Source organism: Haemaphysalis longicornis, unplaced genomic scaffold (assembly GCF_048455015.1).
Source record: "Haemaphysalis longicornis isolate Haplotype H1 unplaced genomic scaffold, Haemaphysalis longicornis Haplotype H1 scaffold_10, whole genome shotgun sequence".
In the NCBI taxonomy this organism is placed as follows: domain Eukaryota; kingdom Metazoa; phylum Arthropoda; class Arachnida; order Ixodida; family Ixodidae; genus Haemaphysalis; species Haemaphysalis longicornis.
Window position 1 is genome coordinate 58,064,139 of NW_027526204.1, and position 18,940 is coordinate 58,083,078.

Below are 18,940 nucleotides of genomic sequence, written 5' to 3' on the forward strand. Positions count from 1 at the left end.
GGGCAGACAAGAATGGTTTTAAAATTAATCCTGGAAAGAGCTCTTGTATTGTGTTCTCCAGGAAGCGTGGGGTCCACCCGGACCGGGACATCACTCTTACCAGCATGTCGATTCCTGTGGACAAGGAGCAGAAGTTTTAAGTGCGAATGCACTTCTTAAGCGACCCTGAATCACGCGTCCACCGCCGTCCGTCCGTCCGCACCACATACCCACTTAGGGCGATTGGCCAAGAAGAGTTTTTAAGTGCGAAAGCGACCCCACCACATGCCCACTTAGGGCGATTGGCCAAGAAGAGTTCCTTCGCTACCCATTCGGCATATCTTCGTGATACTAACAACTTCCTACGGGAAATAGTGCGAATGCACTTCTTAAGCGACCCTGAATCACGCGTCCACCGCCGTCCGTCCGTCCGCACCACATACCCACTTAGGGCGATTGGCCAAGAAGAGTTTTTAAGTGCGAAAGCGACCCCACCACATGCCCACTTAGGGCGATTGGCCAAGAAGAGTTCCTTCGCTACCCATTCGGCATATCTTCGTGATACTAACAACTTCCTACGGGAAATAGTGCGAATGCACTTCTTAAGCGACCCTGAATCACGCGTCCACCGCCGTCCGTCCGTCCGCACCACATACCCACTTAGGGCGATTGGCCAAGAAGAGTTTTTAAGTGCGAAAGCGACCCCACCACATACCCACTTAGGGCGATTGGCCAAGAAGAGTTCCTTCGCATCACCCGTGCATTCGCACTTCCCCATGCTCCCCTTCGGGGAAATGCGGGTGAATTTTTTAGGTATTTTATTTGATGAAAAGCTTACATACATACCGCATATCAAACAGCCCAAATGCAAACGCTTAAAAACAATGAACATTCTTAAGGTCCTCCCACACCAATCTTATGGGGCAGACGAACAACTCCTGCTGCGACTTTACACTGCCTTGGTGGGGTCTCGGCTTGACTAGGGCAGTGTCGTGTATGGGTCAGCGACAAAAACAGCACTGAAAATGCTCGACCTAGTGCTGCATCTTGGCCTCCACCTCTCGCGCGGCGCTTTCCGCACTAGCCCTGTGGAGAGTCTGTATGTCGAGTGTGATAAATGGTGCCTAGGGCATCAGCGGGAGTATCTTGGTTGCTGTATGCATCTAAGATCGTATCTCTCACCAACCATCCTTTTAATCCTATCATGAATGATACATGAAACTTACAACTCTTTTTAAACCGGCCATCTATGTCCTTACCTTTCTCTCTCAGATTTAGGGAAGAGGCTTCTGCACTCAAGGTCCCTCTGTCAGAAACGCACAAGGCACCAATCCATGGTTTCATTCAACCCTGGCATCTGTCACCTGTCATTCATGTCACCTGTCATCCATGCCACTTGTCATTCAGGCAACTAGAAAAAAATACGGTACCAGGAGTGCAATTTTGCAGAACTTCCTGTTACTGCAGGACAAGTACAGGTGCGTGAAATGTTTTAGCGACCTGTTGAAAACTGATTCTACTGTCTCTTGTGCAGAGCGCGGACCATATTTTAACGTTACTAAAATGGTGAATTTTCATATCAGTATTTCCACAGCAGAAGCATGTGGCATCTTACTCGTTTCAAATCACATCATCAAACATAAAATGTCCAAGTCTATCGTGTGCACAGATTCTCTAAGCGTTGTGCCGAAACTGTCACCAGGAAGGTCGTTTAAAAACTATGTAATCAATGTTCTTTTAAAGGTTATAATGACTGAATATGCTTCAAATTTAGAAATAACTATATGCCGGGTACCAGGTCACTGTGGGATCTCTGGCAATGAGACCGCTGGTTAAATGACTGGTGCTTCAAACATCGTCCTACAAACAACGCCAGCATCTCCGCTATGTCGCGACGTGGGCTGGCAGCGGTCATAGCCAAAGTAGCACCGCATGCTTCATTGAACGTGCTCACATCGACTCGCGTTGATCTTCGACGCAACTCCGCGACAGTCACGTTATATAATCAGACTCATGCGAAAAACCTGTGTGGAATGTCTTCGATGACCATTGATGGCCGCACAATTGAGTTCGACGCACAGCTTCTCACGTCACGCGGCTGCTCGCGCGGAGTGATCCGGGTGGACCCGAATGACACAGATGAGGACCTGCGCAATATTACAACTTGTGAATCGGCAAACATTCTCCACATCAAACGCTTGGGTAGGACTGACTATGCTCTGGTCACATTTGACACCAGCCATCCACCGAAGATTGTGAGAAATTATTTCGAATTATGTCCTGTGAAATCGTATGTGCCCCGAATGTTGGTTTGTTACCGATGTCACAAGGATGGGCACCTCCAGAAACACTGTCCAAATGCGGCCGTCTGCGCAACCTGCGGAAGAGGTTATAAAAACGAGGCCTGCTTAAACGCGACGCCTTATTGCAATTTATGCCATACAGAAGGACACACAGCACGTGATCCTGTATGCCCAACAAAGGCTAAAAGGTTACAGCAAGCGCGGGAGCGCATAGAGCACAAAGTACGTAAGCGTGCAAGACACTCCAAGGCAACAAATATTACGGCACCACCCGACTTTGCTAATAACATTGCTTTTCCGTCGCTAGAGAGCAAAATAAAGCTGACAGCACCGGTGCAGGGAAGAATACAACCCGTCTGTGAGACTCAGGTAATGACTGAATCTTCTACTGAAATGTCTGACCAGTCGGCAGCATCTACGTCGACCACAGCTTCGAGGAAACAGGTTTCTCGGTCCAACAGGTTACCACGTCGGTCCAGGCAACCACACATGCCAGACAGCATCAACATACTGCGGCAAGAGATCGCCTCCCAGCGACGCCATCTACAATCTCTTCAGAAGCAACTTCAGAAGCAACTTGACCTAGCCCTTGCTGACGAGAAGATGGAGAACGAAGACCAAACGAGCCAGTCGTTACAGGAATGCTCACCCTCTCGAACACAGACGTCACACTGTGCCGCAGCCTCGGGATTTCCGTGCATTGACCTTCCCACGCTGGTGAGATCCATATTACGGGTACTTATACCGCATCTGAAGGCAAAAGAAGTTACTGCTATTGAAACAGAGCAAAGCTCGAAGTTACATAGCGGGGAGAACAACCATGTCCAACAGCAATAAACTGTTGCTACTGCAATGCAACTGTCGTGGAATCCGCGCGGCGGCACCCGAACTAAATGAGCGCATCAAGAGCATGGATACCAAACCATTGGCGGTTTTGCTCCAAGAAACACAGGGAACCGGCCCCAGTTTGTACGGCTACAGAGCGTACACGGCACCCACTATTACACGTTCATCCCGGTCAGACCCATCACAAACTGTCGTCGAATGCCAAACAATCATTTACGTTTTAAAGACAGTAGCCCACTGCCAGATACCAACTGCCGCTTTTGGTACAGACACCCAAGAGGTGGTGGCTGTTCGGTTCCGTGTTGGGCGCCGAAACTTCACGGTTGCCTCCACATACGTGCGCCCCCGCACTGCCCAACATGCTTCCACTAGGGTCAACTTCTCCTGGATGCGGCGCCTTCGCGCGTTTTACCCTCATGACGCAGCGGTATTCGCTGGAGATTTCAATGTAGAGCACAAGGCCTGGGGGTATCAAATTTCGCGCAGTCAAGGATTGCAACTTCTGGAAGAGGCTGACGAGGCAGAGCTACACCTTGTAAACGACCTTAGTCAGGCAACTCGACGAAGACAGAACCCTGCACAGCATGATACCGTTCCAGACTTGACATGGGCAACAGCCAATGCTGTGGCCACCTCGTCTCGCGAGCCGACACCGTGGAGCAGCGACCATTACCCCATCTGGATCCAGCTCTCCGGTATAGACAAGAAGTGTCGGAAACACGTGCTCTACACGAACTGGCAGCGTTTCAGAGACCTACTTATCCAGCCGACGGAACACGACGGACCAGACAAACCCTGCCCAGAATTAATAGATCGCATTCTGGGGGCGGCGAAAGCCGCTACCAGCATTTCAGAGGTTGAAGGAGACTCCCCACCGCCGGATCGTCACCTGGTCAACCTTTGGAAGCACAGGGATGAACTGGAGGAGATGTACATTGCCGGTGGCCGCACGTACTATGACTTGGTGAAAATACGGCAACAAACTGCGAAGATTCGCCGTCATGCAAAACTACTCGCTCGCCAGCGCTGGGAAGAGTATTGTGAAACGTTTTCACGCCATACAGGAGCAGGAAAGCTTTGGTCAACGTTTCGGTCTCTTTGTGGACGCGGTAAGCTCCAAGGAACGGTGCAGGCGGTGATGCTCCGCACCGGGATGGATCAGGAGCACTTCGAAAGGAAATCGGCTTCTATCTTTTTCTCGCAACCAGTAACCCTGCCTCCTCCGGATATATATGCCCCTCTCGAGGTGGACGAATCACAGCCTATCGAGTCTTTTTTCACTATTGCCGAACTTACGGCGGCTTTGGAGCAAATCAATGTTCGTAGTGCACCTGGAAAGGATGACGTCACTTGGACAATGCTTCGGAACCTTCCCGCGCCTTTACGGGGAGAGCTTCTTGAGAAGATAAACGAAATCTGGATCAGCGGACAGGTGCCGGCAGCTCTAAAACATGCTGTAATAGCTCCCATTCCAAAACCAGGGAAAGACCCGTCAGATATGGCCAATCTTCGACCTATCTCACTTACGTCTACACTCTGTAAGCTAATAGAACGGATGGCAGTGACCAGACTGAATCACCACCTCGAGGAGGAAGCTGAGTATTTCCACCCGTGTCAAACTGGGTTCCGGCAGAATCTGGGGACGCATGATTCCCTGTTTCTCCTGCGGCGTATTCTACGGAAAAGAAATCACAAGCGCCCGCACGTCATGGTTGCGTTTGATCTCCGCAAAGCTTATGACACAGTCACTCACGTAGCTGTTCTTGAAGCGCTGGCGGACGCCTACCCGGGCAAGAGACTGAACAATTTTGTTCGGAGTTTCCTGGCTAACCGGACTTTTGAAATCCGCTCTGGACGCCACGACACTACACTTTGACAACCGTTCAGGAGTTCCACAGGGGGCCATCCTATCTCCAACTCTGTTCAATTTGGTCATGACTAAGCTTGTGCGAGGGGTTGCAGCTATCCCCGGTGTCCACGTCACGGCATATGCCGATGATGTCACTATATGGACCGAAGCTGCGGATCATTCCTCAACAGAAAGCGCTGTGCGTAGTCTGCAACAAGCTCTTGATACGTTCACCAGTCTCCTTCCCGCTACAGGAATGGAGGTTTCCTTGTCAAAAAGCAACTTTATTATAATTAGAGGTAGACCAGAAGAGCGAGCCCTAGTTGCTCTCACCATGGGAGGTCAGACACTTCAGCGGGCCCCAGAACGGTGGATCAGAGTGCTGGGCGTTCCAATCCACGAGTCCGGAGGAGCTTCAGAATGGCTTCGACAGTTGAAGGCGCAATGGACTCCTCTACTAAGCTTAATCCGAAGAATTTCTAATACCTTCGGAGGAGCGTCCCAAAACATCGCCCGCCGACTAGTTCAAGCCATTCTGGTGAGCAAAGCCTGCTACGGGGCTCTGTGCTTCCGTCTCACGAAACGTGAGACGGAACAGCTCGAGACGCTTTACAGGGCAGCCCTTCGTGTCATCACGGGGCTTCCCCGACACACGAAGGTCACTGAACTGTACCGCTATGCTGGCCTTCCTACTCTCGAAGAAACGGTCCTTGCCCGGTCCCGAGGAGTCTCGGATCGCCAAGAGCTCACACCGCAAGGGCGCCGATTACGGACCGCTGATGGCCATATTGCACCGGCGGACACGCCGCTTATCAAGAAGCATATCCCGCCATGGGAGGACACGCTTGTTACAGCGCAACAACCTGCACCCTCTAAAACTCAGCGTCGCAGGCACACGTCGCAGCGGACCTCGCTGGTTGTAGCCGGTGCAACTTCTCGGAGCAGTTCAACACTCGAGATAGCTGTGGACGCGTCTTTGCGAGCCGAGTCCTGTATGGCGGCAGTAGCCGCTGTGTCCAATTCCGATGAACTCCAAAGCATTCGACTAATTTCGCTGGACGCCGACCCCGATATAACGGAACTTGAGCTTTTTGCCATAGAGGAAGGTATTCACCTTGCACGCCAGGTTGGCATCGACCATCCAGAACGGCGTTACGACCGGGTGGAAATATTGACTGACTGCACTGAGGCACTGAAATGCCTCATTGGTCCACCCAGGCAAAACAGCACCGCCCACGCTATCAAGCAGAAATGCGAGGAACTTAGGGCTGACTCTGCAGTACTGGTAACGGTACGCTGGATTCCTGCCCATCAAGGGCACCCAGGAAACGAGAAGGCTCATGAACTTGCGAGCGAGGCTTCTTTACACCGTTCCCAGTTCATGCTGCCTGTAAGACCATATACGCTGCTTACTGATCCAGATGTGGAGCGCCGCCGTCGCCGTAATCGAAGGAGGCAGGAATTGGCCACTACTATTCCCCTATGTGACGACCCCACACCCCCTGGTATACCCCGAGGTGCTCAGGTGTTCCTCACCCGGGCGCGGTCGGGGTACGCATATACAGATGACGTGGTTTCTCGATGGCGGAATTACGCTCCCCAACCTGCATCCCACGATGGAAACCTGTCTAACAGTGGTTCCGCTGCAACGTTTCCTAGACCAGTCCGTTGCTTTGCCTGCAACACAGAAGTGACCCCCACAATCCGCCATCTCGTCTGGGAGTGTGGGGCATTCGATCGGCTTCGCGCCCAATATCGTCCCGCCTGGGTCCTCTCCTATGAGGACTGGATCAGGCCACGTGATCGACACCAAGCTACGTTGGCTGCGTTGTGGCACTTCGTTTGCGAGGCAGCCATGGCCGGACATTATTAACCCCCTCCCTTAAACCTGCGGCCTCGAGCCATCCAAATAAAAACATTTGTCTGTCTGTCTGTCTGTCTTCTGCTCTAATGACCACAGTTAACGTAACAAAGGTACCTTACACCGACCTAAAGACACACATCAGACGACAGCTTCGAACACATGGCAACTACACTGGAGTCAACAAACAGACAACAAACTACAAGTAATAAAACGACAGCTGGGACGCTACATAACTGACTCACACAACACATACACTGAAGTCGCCCTGGCTAGGCTGCGGATAGGTCATACACATGTAACGCACTCCCACCTGATCACTGGATCTTCGCGAACCATTTGTAGCAGGTGCGGAAGGCACTTATCCGTAGTCCACATACTAATCACATGCAAGGCACTGGACATAACACGACACAAAAATGTCCCTGAATTATACAGACGACACATTCCACTGCACCCATTATACTTTTTAGCCGATGAACCAATGTTTCTAGTCAATATGTTTTTATGTTTTTAGCTGAGGTAAAATTTCTGCAGCTCTTGCCACATCACGTGTAATCATCCTGGCCTCATACACCAGTCATCTCCATTCTCTTTTGTTTTGCGTCACTTTTACTTCTACTGTATGTACAGCCTCATCAACCGTTAAATAACTTCTTCTTTGGCGCTCTTTGCCCTTAGTCGGCCTTGCGCCCCCCCCCCCCCAAAAAAAAACCAACCATGAACATCATTATTGCGGAAACAAAGTTATTATTATTATTTTAATATTTGGTGCACTGTTTCATGTCTCACTAAAACAAAACAGCGTTTAGTGAGAGTATAACAGCACACGTAAACAAGAACCTAGTTTTACGCTAGACGTAGTAAAATCTTTCGGGCGCTTGTTTGTTTTTAATTTACGGATTATATACAATCAAAGGGAGCCAATCTGCCGAGCAATGCCTCACGTAACATGACATGATCGGCTGACAGCGACTTTAAACCGGCAGCAGCTACTACCAGGCATTTAGGGAACGGTATCCTTGAAGAAAGGGCGCGGCTGCTGCTTTATTCTTATCGTCGGCAGTGCGCGGGGTGCAGCACGGGCGCACGGGGGTAGATAAGATAGTTTCCGCAAGCGTCGAAGTGACACTAGACAACACTATGGTGTGCTAGTGCGAAGCTTTATAAATTACTTCCACATGACTGAAGCTCCTCACAAAATACGGCAACTGAATTTCGCGCTTCAGCCCCCTTTGTTTTTGCCTAATATTTCATTTATTTTTGTTCATCAAACATGAATCTGTTGAAAAAAATTATAAAATACAATACGTAGTAAACGTACTCCTACGTTTAGTTTAGGGCCCTGAATTTGTGCCTGATCTGCAAAAAATTGTTAACGGTATCTTCCTCTACTGCTCTTTCAACAACAGCGAGGCATCGTGGCGGCATCCCTGTTTACACTTTTGATGGCCAGCTTTGCCCGCCTGGAGACAACCCCAAAGCCCCGTAGTCCTGTGCAGCTAAACCAAACATAGTGCGTGCAGTACCAACAGTAGTACGCATCGGTACTTCTATGTTTACGTGCTCTTTCGTAACTTCCACGCTTTGTTCCATCATTCTTACGGCATTAAAAAGAATGTGCCCTAAATGTAAGCACAAGTAGCTCGCTCGGGAAGCTCATAAGCTCTGCGTAATTTGCGTTTGCTTTTGCCGGCTTCCGCTAACCGCAGAGCTGGCTGTTACGACATCATGGGTTCTGTTGTGGGAAATGAGCTAGCGGGTCGCATGGCCATTTCCTTTTTTTCCTAATTATGTAGCTGATTTGAGCGAAGTTTACGTTAAAAATGGTCTCAGCATGATTCTAACGAGGCAATCGATCGGGTGAACCAAACTTGTGTTTTCTCTTCAAGGCTTCTTTAAACTAGCGGTTACTCGGGGCAAACTGTTGACGGTCGCTTACGCGTTTGAAACTGTCGGCAATGCCAAAATCGCAAAAACAGGTGGCATAAGCTCAGCCGCCTTGCTTTCCGGTGTGCCTCCAAACGCGCCGGATTTGACCCTTCAATCACGGGAGCCGTTTGTCTACGTGACGTCACCAAAATATAGCCAAAATATAGTTGCGTGACGCAGGGCGAGCGACGTTTTCGCACCGAGTCAACTGCGTGAGACCCCACAGGGGATCAACACCGCCAGAAGGCCGCCGGATATCTTCCGGCGGCCTTTCGGTCTCCAGCAGAATACGGCCCATGAGTCACACTAGCACAAGGCTGGCACCAAAAGCGAGGCAGTCAAGCATGCGAAGAAGCTCCTCTGCACACGCGCAGGAAGTTGCATATTGACATTTATTCAACCAAAGTATACAGAGAACTGTTTCGAGGTCAAAAAGAAGTGATTAAGCTATACGTCCTTTGAAGGTATTAATATTTCAGGTATTTCGGGCAAGTTTTCCGCTTTCAATTTGACACGCTGGTATCTCTTGAGGTGGGCTTCGCATTACAAGTCATGTTCTTCGTCGCACATGTCTCGGCTGTACGCTGATATCTTGTCGTCGCAGATGTCCTCAAACATATCCAGGCACAGTTGCGGGATATTGTCCTTGACTTCATCGGAAACCCACAACATGCACTCTGGAAGCAAAAATTCAGCAATTTTTCTTGCTTTATATACTAGGTATGATAGCTTTCTTGATTCAAGCAGGCTGTACCTATGATCTCAATATGTAACCCTACGGGGCTCTGAACTTTAATTTCTGAGGTAATAATGCTTGGTATTAGGAAAATATTCCAGCCACATAATGTTTGTTCTTGTAGCCAATGTTTGGAAATTTTCGCCTCTAGAAAACAAAACTGTAAACTTCGCCAAAGAGGGCTTCAGATGGCTAAGGAGAGAAGAAAAATAATACTGACATCTGAGGGCTTCATTTCTGCGACGAAACCTGTGAGTATTTTTTCCCAGAAATAAAGCCCCCAGGCATGCTGGACCCAGACAAACACAATTCAAATAAGAGGATTTGGAGATCCTCAAATGATCCATTTCCAAGTCATCGCCAAAAATGGAATACTAACGAAATTTTCGCACTGTTTAGGACTATTGTACGCACAACTTATTTCATGATTACTTTGGACCTTAGGACTTCGTCTCTTTGGTATGGTTTCAAGAAAGATGTGCTCCCAAACTGTTCAGCGTGGGCTCTCTGCATGTTTGAACATTTCCTTCAGAGACCTTCTACGAATCTCATTCTTTCGTTGACATAAATGGGTCACAAACATAAAAAATTACAATCTTGAAAAAGAAGGGGCTGCTAGTGTATTCTTCGGCTCCCTACAAGGTGTTATGGCGTATTTTTACATAAGTTTGCTTCATAGCAGCTCTCATACGCTTTGATGACCATTTTTATCTAGTACTTCATCTATGCAAGTGAACCAAATAGTAGAAGGCTTTCCTTGAAGGGTCATTGTAGGCGACTGAATAGAACTAATCTCAAGGAGGAAAAGCGAAAACGCTCGTGAGTGCGAGATTTCAGCGCGCGTTAAACATCCCCAGGTGGTTAAACATCCCGGCGTGCCTCATCGCCTGTGCAGCATCGGCGCGTTAAATCCCACAATCAATCAATCAATCAATCAATCAATCAATCAATCAATCAATCAATCAATCAATCAATCAATCAATCAATCAATCAATCAATCAATCAATCAATCAATCAATCAATCAATCAATCAATCAATCAATCAATCAATCTCAAGCCAATAATAACTTTCCTATTACGTCAACAAAAAGGACCGCAAGCAAAAAATATGGCCTGTTCTACCATACTTACACCGCCTGGATACCACCGAAAATGAGACCGCGGAATCTGATGGGACGGTGCTTCCTATTACCGCCCAGTTAAACTTATTGTTAAAAAAAAACGCCTAAATACGGAACAAAATACACTGCTTTGTGGTCGAAGAAGCAAACTCGCAAGTTTCCCCCTGTTGAATTAAAGTAGTTTTCCAACCTCTTTCGTTTGAGAGATTGGAAGTAGCGAAACCAGAAAATCCTCAACGATTTCTTGAACAACCAAGCTAGGTGCCTCAAAAGTGTGTGGAATTGTCATTTCCAGAAATGTGCGTGGCCATAGCTTGTACGAAGAATAAAAAAAACTAAGAACTTGTGATGAGAACCGACGCACTCATTAGATTTTCAGGCTCGCACCACTGTCACAAGCGCGGTGGGCCCGTCATAATGCTATCTCCGGCACCGCTGTCAAGTAGATTGAAAATCTGTGTACATAAATATTTATAAAAAATGCAGTTTTCTATTGCTGCTTCTCCCCTTTCGCAATAGATCTGAAATTTCTTGGGAAAAAAGATCATTAGCTATTCGTTTATCGCCACTCTGTTCTGTTAGGTCTTCTCCGTTCCCTGTAGGCACTGTTTTCGAAAGTTCGATATATACTTTGACTTAGTCTGCAAAACGCTTAAACCTAGTGAAGCTCAGTGTCGAGTATCAAACTCTTGCGCTGAAAAATTGGACCACTGTGCGTTCACGAGCAGATCACGGTTGCTTTTTGGTAACTTCCAAACAAGAAATATTCCGGTGGACGTGGAAAATAAAAATATGTTATAAAAATGTTCCTAATGCCTCCAACTTCCTTTAGAATATCAATCATTGCACCAAAACGAAGCAAGGTTAAGTTTGCTAAGACATGGCGCTCACTCCTGATATAGTCTTTTAACAATCTGACTTCTATCTGATAAGTCTTCAACCAGACAGCCTTAGAATATTTTGTTCAAATTGCAACTATGGGTACGATAGTACGCTTGTTCCTAAATATTGAAGCAATACTGGGTAACAATATAGATGTTTTCTGCTTCTGGCAGTTAGGTTGCTGACATTATATTTCACCGTGCTTTTGCAAAGATCATTGTACAAACTTTCTTGAAACTCGTAATTTCTATATGACCAAAAGAGTTGTAAGGTGATTGAGGGCTTTTGATGTCCTATTATTGCTCCACGATTTCACACATATTATTAGTGTAACACACTTGCTACTTTCAAAAATTAGTATTGATGTGGATCGCTTCCATTGATCAAAGTAAAAACCATCGTTCGCAACACCTTACGCACTCTTTACGGCGTCTTCCCGCGCGGGTTCTCACTTGAACCTCAAAGATGCAAATACAGTCCTAGTGATTATGGCCTGGAACACGGATCATTCTGGGGAAAAGTTTTAAATAGAAGCAATGCCTTATCCTTGGACGTCTATACCAAGTTTTCTGCAGATATATATTGAAGGTGCGGCGCAACGAGCTCTACGGCCATAAAACTGCTATACGCACCAAGATGGTTCTTGAAGGGCATTTCCACTATGACGCAGTCCTTATAATCGGTGTAGATAAAGCTCACAAGCTCCTCTTTGCTTTTATCTGAAAGGCAGAGAGCATGAACAATCCTATTCATTTCCATGCCACAAAATTTCCATCCAGAAAAACAATTACGGTGTTCTGCTACGTACCTTACGGAAAAATAATAAAAAAATCGCCTGTATCACATTTGAGCTGTCGGACTATCAGAACATAGAGTAAAGCGATGAAATTTGTAATGCATTTCCTAATCCTACGAAACACGTTTCCACGAAAGAAGTAGTCATATACCTCGAATGTTACTAAACCATAAATTTTGTATCCCTTTTTCGTCTCAGAGTACCGACATTTTACACACTTGCGGTTAAAAGTCACAGTTTGTTGAAGTACCAAAAGAACTAACTAAGGAAAGAAATTTGCGTTCCCACGAAATATTGCAACCACTTTTGTCACGATATTTTAGTGTGAATTATCCTGTCCGCAGAGGCAAAACTGTGAGGTTTTTTATAGCTGGAACGCGGCTTAAACATAACGATTTTCTCACCATCTTCAGGCGTATACACCGCACTATCAGGAGTCGGTCCAGGCTTCAGGTTGAAGGTTATGTTTCTCCTAAGTAGAATACAAATTTGTGTTAATATTCATAGCGTGGTTGCGTGTGATGGGCCCACAATACAGATTAAACGAGGCGTACAGTGCAGGCCGCCATGGCCGTCTGCAAGAGGCAATATAGGACGAGCACCTCCGGCAAAGACACTCCTTTCATTGGGGTACTTTCGATAAGATATAGTGCCTATGGGTTTTGTGTTAAACCTATTTGTGCGTTAGCAGATTAAATATGGAAGAGAGGAAGTAATTCCTTAAAAGAAGAGTTTTCCTCGCAAATTTCACGGAATTAGAAAAATTAGTCACAAAACGTACCTTCTACTATCCACGAATGCTTATCAACTAACTAAAAAAAACAACCAGTAACCAACAATTTCCGTGGGAGACATGCGTTGTAATGCTGCAAGGCATAACACATAACCTTAAGAGCAAACGTCGCACCTTTGCGACATTTTGTGGCAGAACATCTTTGTACAGGCACTCAGGCGTATTGTAGTGAAGGTCGGTAGAGCACTACCACTTTGAACACTCACACCGCTCCATCAAAACCACGACGGATTGAGAATCTCTAGACCTGCAGCTGACAAACCGTAAAAACAATGCCGAGTTGCCCAACCGCGTGAGGTGAGTGCTTTAGCTCAGAAAGCCAGTTATTCATTTAAACGTGGCTCGTTGCAGATACCGGGTATGTGTGGTCTTGCTACAGGCCGTCCGCGGGCTGTCCTGCTAGCAGTGTATGCACTTTTAGACCAGGTGTAGGCAAGGATATTCAGTAAAACTAAGTTAATCATGCGGCCCCTTTTCTCGGTATTTTTTCTGTGTTTTGTGGGTTTCGTTGGTTTTTGTGTGGAGTACCGATTTAGCACATCCAGAAGCGCATACAAAAATAAAACACCCACTCCAGAATAGCCGAAATTAGGACTTCCCTTTTACTATTGCAAACATCACACGGATTATGCGTAGAACAGCTACACGTTGTTCCTTGTATAGCAATAAAATTGAGAAAATTACTGCACATTTGTCCTCTTTATTGAAGTCGTAACTCCAGCAAGGACGACTTTCCTAAAATGGAAATCTGTACCATTGTTTTCGCAGTTTTGTTTTGCAGCTCGGCGAAGAACGCTCGCAAGAGATAATTTGTCGTGAAATCTGCATCATATGTTGCCTGTTTTCAGACTTTGCATCTGTTTTTATAGAGTACAGAGGTATGTATGACCATCAAGCAATCCATTTCGGCTTTGTGAGAGAAGGCGTGGGACACCGCTTACTTTTCGTGGCCGTTGCCCCCTTGCAGGGACCAGACATATGTGGCTGTGTTGGCCTCTACGTCGATGTTGGTGCGAGTGCTTGTAACACAGTCAAGGTCCCCGTCTTCATCTTGATCGAATATTGCCACCACGAAGGGGAATGCTTCATAAAGCTTAATAAACAGGGGAGAGATAAAGTGTATGCTCCTTAAATTTGGCAGACTTTATCAACACCATCACTCTTAATCTACTTCTGGCCGTCACATACGCTCTACGGCTTTTTTCGCCGCACGCTTTCTTGAGTACAGGCAGTATGAAGTTCGGTAAAATCTCAGGTACGTTCATCCTACATGTAGTTTAGCTGTGATTTTTATTGATTTTTCTTATTAGAGACATCAATTTTCGATACTATTTCGGACAACAGAACCTTTCCTCGCTTTTATAATGTGTTATGCGCCAGAAAAGTGTTTACAATTTTCTAAAAAAATAGCACCCATTCGCCTTTTTTTGGAGCAATTCTTGAAAAAGGTCGGGCCTTTTTTATTGTAAGTACGGCTTTATTACACACCCAGTGTTTCTAGCATTGCAAGTACAAATAATTCGATAAAATATCCATAAACGACAATAGGCCTGAATGTTTTTACCTATACACCAAAAATGGTCTTATTTACAGCGTTTTTTGTTCCCTGAAAAAAAAAGCAGTCACTGCCTTGAGCATTGAGGTGGAAAACCAAAAATTTGTTCGGTTCAGTGCTCCGGCGTTCTGGCTCACTGAAACAAGCACATCTGCTAGGAGGAACTGTTCCGTTTTGTCCCGCTTTTTTATTTTTCCCGAAGGAACGTTCGAGATTTAGCTTGAAACATATTGCTTTTTGAGGCCGAAATTTCAGAAAGAACGACATGATGGGCGCGGATATCATCAGGGTTTGAGGTACGAATGCATGCTCCCAAGTTTTCAAGCCCCAGTTGGAGCCTTGACTGTCTCTTATGTATTGCGGTATTGAGCCCAGCAGTGTTTTCAAATATAATCCCTATCGCTTCTACTAATGAGCGTTGTCAAAGGGAAAGTCACCAAAATGAACGGGCTAACAATTAGGTAAAGCAATGAAACGTTCCTTTTCGCGCTATATGCACCCGGCAACAATATACTCTAAAAGATTGCACCAACGAGTAAGCAAATATTTTGTCTTAAGCAGTAGAGGGAACATTATACATTACTCGGTATTTTGTCTACTTTTTATTACTTTCAGTGCCACTCCACGTTAACCCCTGGGTTAGATACCTGCCTCATCAGCACGGAGTCTTTGGTTTAATACTAATAGTGGCCATATTTCAATAGCTGCTAGTGCTTATTCGGATAACTAAAAAACGGGATAAAAGTCTGGTTTGATCAACATCAGTGAAATGATCAGCGTAAGAGTAAACTATGTCGTCCAACGGAATGCACAGATATAAAAACAAAAGATGGGCGGCTCACTTTTCTGGTGTCTGTGATTTCGTGGGGGAGCTTACGCTCCGCTTTCGCTTCTGCCGAGGACAGAGCAAGGACTAAAATCACAACAGGAGCGAGAACGACCGCTGGAAGAGATGGCATTGCTTCTGCTGTAAGCAAGGCTGATAATTCGTGCCAAGTTTTCCGATCAATATATACATCCTCAAAATACTATTCTGAATAATATTTTTTATCGCAGTGAAGGCCTGCCAGTTACCTGCAATTTACTTTGGTTCCGCCACTAACTTTCCGCATTCCAAATACTCTTTTCTGGCTACATTAATTTTTTACTTGGAGTTCATGCACCTTCTTCGATTAGGGTACGTGACACATATTTTACGGAGCGACATTTCCAACACGTGCTGCTATTACAATTCTCCCCTGTGATGCAAGGAAGATAGCTGGTTTTCGCTTTGCCCCTGCGACATTACGATCTGTTAGGTAGCAATGACCCGGACACCCGCATGGTGAAGGGCAAAAACGTGTTACATTTGAAGCAACGCGCACAAAACAAGTGCAGCAAAAAATGAAACGCCATAATTTGCAAGCCTCCCTGGAACTTAGGAAACCTTATCTTTTTGAGCTAAACAACATGGTTCTATTAGGCAGCCCTCCTAAAGAGTCCTGCATGAAACGTAAATACATCACGTATGTGACAATTCAATTAAGGTTGTAATAGATAGCACGGGAAATATTTGCCTTGCCACTTTTTTAAACGCATGCCCTCAAACGCCAAGTACCGAAGCTTGGTGTAAGGCAAATTCATTGTAGGCCAGGGATCCAATTTTCATCTGTCGGCGCACAAACTTATTTTTCATTTATTGCAATACTCTCAGGGTATCTAGTGCGTCGCAGGGCGGAGCAAGTGATAGAAGGTTTTAAAAAAGTTTGATGAGACCGTCTTGAATGATGAAAGATCACTGATGCTGGCGATCGGGACAGCATGACAGCCCCGATCAGAACCAGTTTTTGGCACGAAGAATTTCAAGCCCCAGTTTTTGCGGGAAGATGGCACTTCAATCTTATATTTGTGACCAATGCGTGAGGGAATATATAAAAGAAGTAAAAACAGGTCGCGCTTGAGGTCAGGCTTAGTAAAAGTAAATTTCATAAAAAAGGCACAAGCAGGCTATTTTTCTTATTCACAGGTCAGGAAGGAGTAACTGTGAATTGAAGATACAACTGACACACAACAATAGTTGCTCACTATAATTCTGTCAGCATTGTTCTGAATGGATTCAACGGAGTTAGAAAGGAATAATGAATTGTAATTCATTAAAGAAGGGCATATCCTAGTTTAGATCTGACGTGGGATTGTACAACGGTAGGTTTAAAGAAATAGGGGCTGGAAGGAAGTTCCAGCTCATGAAGCCGAGCATGTGGTTGGCGTACTGGTTACGTAAGCAACATGCGTTCGCCGCAACAGGTCACTGCTTATGTAAGAACCAAGGTATTTGTACGTAGGTAAGGGTAGATAATCCTGTTGTTGCGTGTAGGTGTAATTCTCTTGGCTTTGCATTTAGGAACATTCCATATCGATAAAAATTCTTCTCACCAAGAGGAAACGCAGTTTAAGTTAGTGTGAATTGCTCCGCAGTCAATAGGATTAGATATTTCTCTATAGCTTATGAAACCGCCTTTGAAAAAAACAATTGAGGAAGTGATTTTAGGTTGATCGTTATATATATTGGGATTAATTTGATTGATTGTGAGGTTTAACGTGCCAACGCTACAAAGGCGATCAGGCGCGCCTTAGTGGAGGACCCCGAATACGTTTTGACCAACTAGTGATCATTAAAGTGCGCCGAAGCCTATACACACGGGCGTTTTCGCTTTTCACCACCATCGGAATTGCGGCCCTCGCGGCCGGGTAATACAGGTTAGGAAAAAGAAGGGGACTTAACACAGAATCTTGTTGTACCGGGAGATACAGGGCATGGCGGGAAGTTGTAGTTAGTAGAAACTTAGTGGGTTCGATTAAGCAGGAAGTGTGCAATCTATTTCGGCATTTTATAATCAATAATAAGTTTGCTTTGTTTCAGTAATAGAAGGCAGCGCGAGACAGTATCAATGGCTTGTTTTAAGTCGAGAAGGATAGAGTCCATGAAGCGGTCATGGTCGGTAATAGAAAATGGGTCATTCGTAAGCCGTTGGAATTGACTTTAATAGAAGTAGCACTTCCTAAAGCGGTGAAGATATTTGTTGCAAGAGTTGTTTAGTTTGTGAAATCTAATAACAAGGGAATGAATGACATGATCTATACTTTTGCAAGGGCACTGGTGAGGGTTATTGGTTGATAGTTGTTGGGCTGTGCAGAGTTACCGTGCTTGCAACTGGCCGCACTCGTGCAACCTCCAATCTCCAGGTAGCGCTAAACACAGCCGAGACCGACGGCAAATTTTTGTTGATGAATTTGTTGAATGGATTGCGTTGTGTTTCAGAAACTGTGATGTAATTCCATCGATACCAGGTGATAAGGATGATTTCAAGCTTTGGATAAGCGTTAGTGTGCTTTCCCAATAGACAAAGACAGGGTCATTATAGGAATGCATACATCGTCGTTGTTATGTGGTGTACTGCAGCGGACATTCTTGGAAAAGGACTGCATAAAACTTCTTTGCAACGCTATGGATCTTTCATTACCCGGCATAACATTTCTTTCATCATTGGAAAGAGTAATCGTTTTTGCTGTTGACTCACTGGCTCATTTAATGATCCGCGACTTCAATTGAGTTAAATTGAAGTCGCGGAGGAAGCGTTCTGGAAAAAGACGTGTTTGGCCTGTTTAAATTCATGCTTATATTCCAAAACCCTGATGCGCTAAAGCTTGAAACCAGGCGGATATTTGGGCTAACCAGAATACGTTCATATTGCATTCAATGTAGGTTCATCGAGCGTTCTTGGTGTCCATTCTTTTCTCGTGTTCCGTCATTTTTTACGCTGTATAAGATGACTGTGGTAAAGCGACCACTTTTCTCTGTTGTTATCTGAAAATGCCTTCCTGTAAATCTGTATGTATTCCGTAGAATAGGTAAGGCGGATGTAAACCAAGGGGAGTGATTGGCACAAGAACAAGAGACGGTACAGCGAGGGACAAATCTATGTATCAGCAATATTAGCCTATTTTTAAACACGGTGCAGTCTTTATTCTCTTAGCGTTGAGAAAAACCGCATAAAAATGAATTAGTGAAAAGTGCAAGTTCGTTATTAACGGACTCAAAGTCAGCGCTTTTGTAATCGCGTATGACCACAGCACGGTGCGCATGACGGGAAAGCTTACAGTTGCAGATAAAATGCAGGATGCAGGGGTCGCTGAGTCCGGGGACATCTGCAAGTGATGATATGCCAGCAGCCGTGGTAGTTAAAATCTAATCTAAGAGACTGGACGGAAGTGGAGTAACGAGTGGCGGACTTGCACTTTTCAAGTTAA

General features: G+C 45.7%; 1 protein-coding gene across 1 annotated transcript; it reads right to left on the reverse strand.

Moving 5' to 3' along the window:
• Positions 1 to 9,143: 9,143 nt before the first annotated feature.
• LOC144158606 (uncharacterized) lies at positions 9,144 to 15,655 on the reverse strand. The gene is made up of 5 exons (XM_077689613.1): positions 15,496 to 15,655; positions 14,040 to 14,191; positions 12,710 to 12,777; positions 12,142 to 12,228; positions 9,144 to 9,447 (listed from the first exon to the last, which is right to left on the reverse strand). The coding sequence occupies exons 1-5, from the start codon at positions 15,610 to 15,612 to the stop codon at positions 9,314 to 9,316; spliced, it is 558 nt and encodes a 185-aa protein (XP_077545739.1). The 5' UTR covers positions 15,613 to 15,655; the 3' UTR covers positions 9,144 to 9,313.
• Positions 15,656 to 18,940: the final 3,285 nt, after the last annotated feature.

Coding starts and splice junctions, on each gene's coding strand:
- LOC144158606 (XM_077689613.1), bottom strand. CDS start 15,612: ATGCCATCTCTTCCAGCGGTCGTTCTCGCTCCTGTTGTGATTTTAGTC. Junction 12,778..14,039: donor GGGGGCAACGGCCACGAAAA/GTAAGCGGTGTC, acceptor TATTCTACTTAG/GAGAAACATAACCTTCAACC. Junction 9,448..12,141: donor GCCCTTCAAGAACCATCTTG/GTGCGTATAGCA, acceptor TTTTGCTTCCAG/AGTGCATGTTGTGGGTTTCC.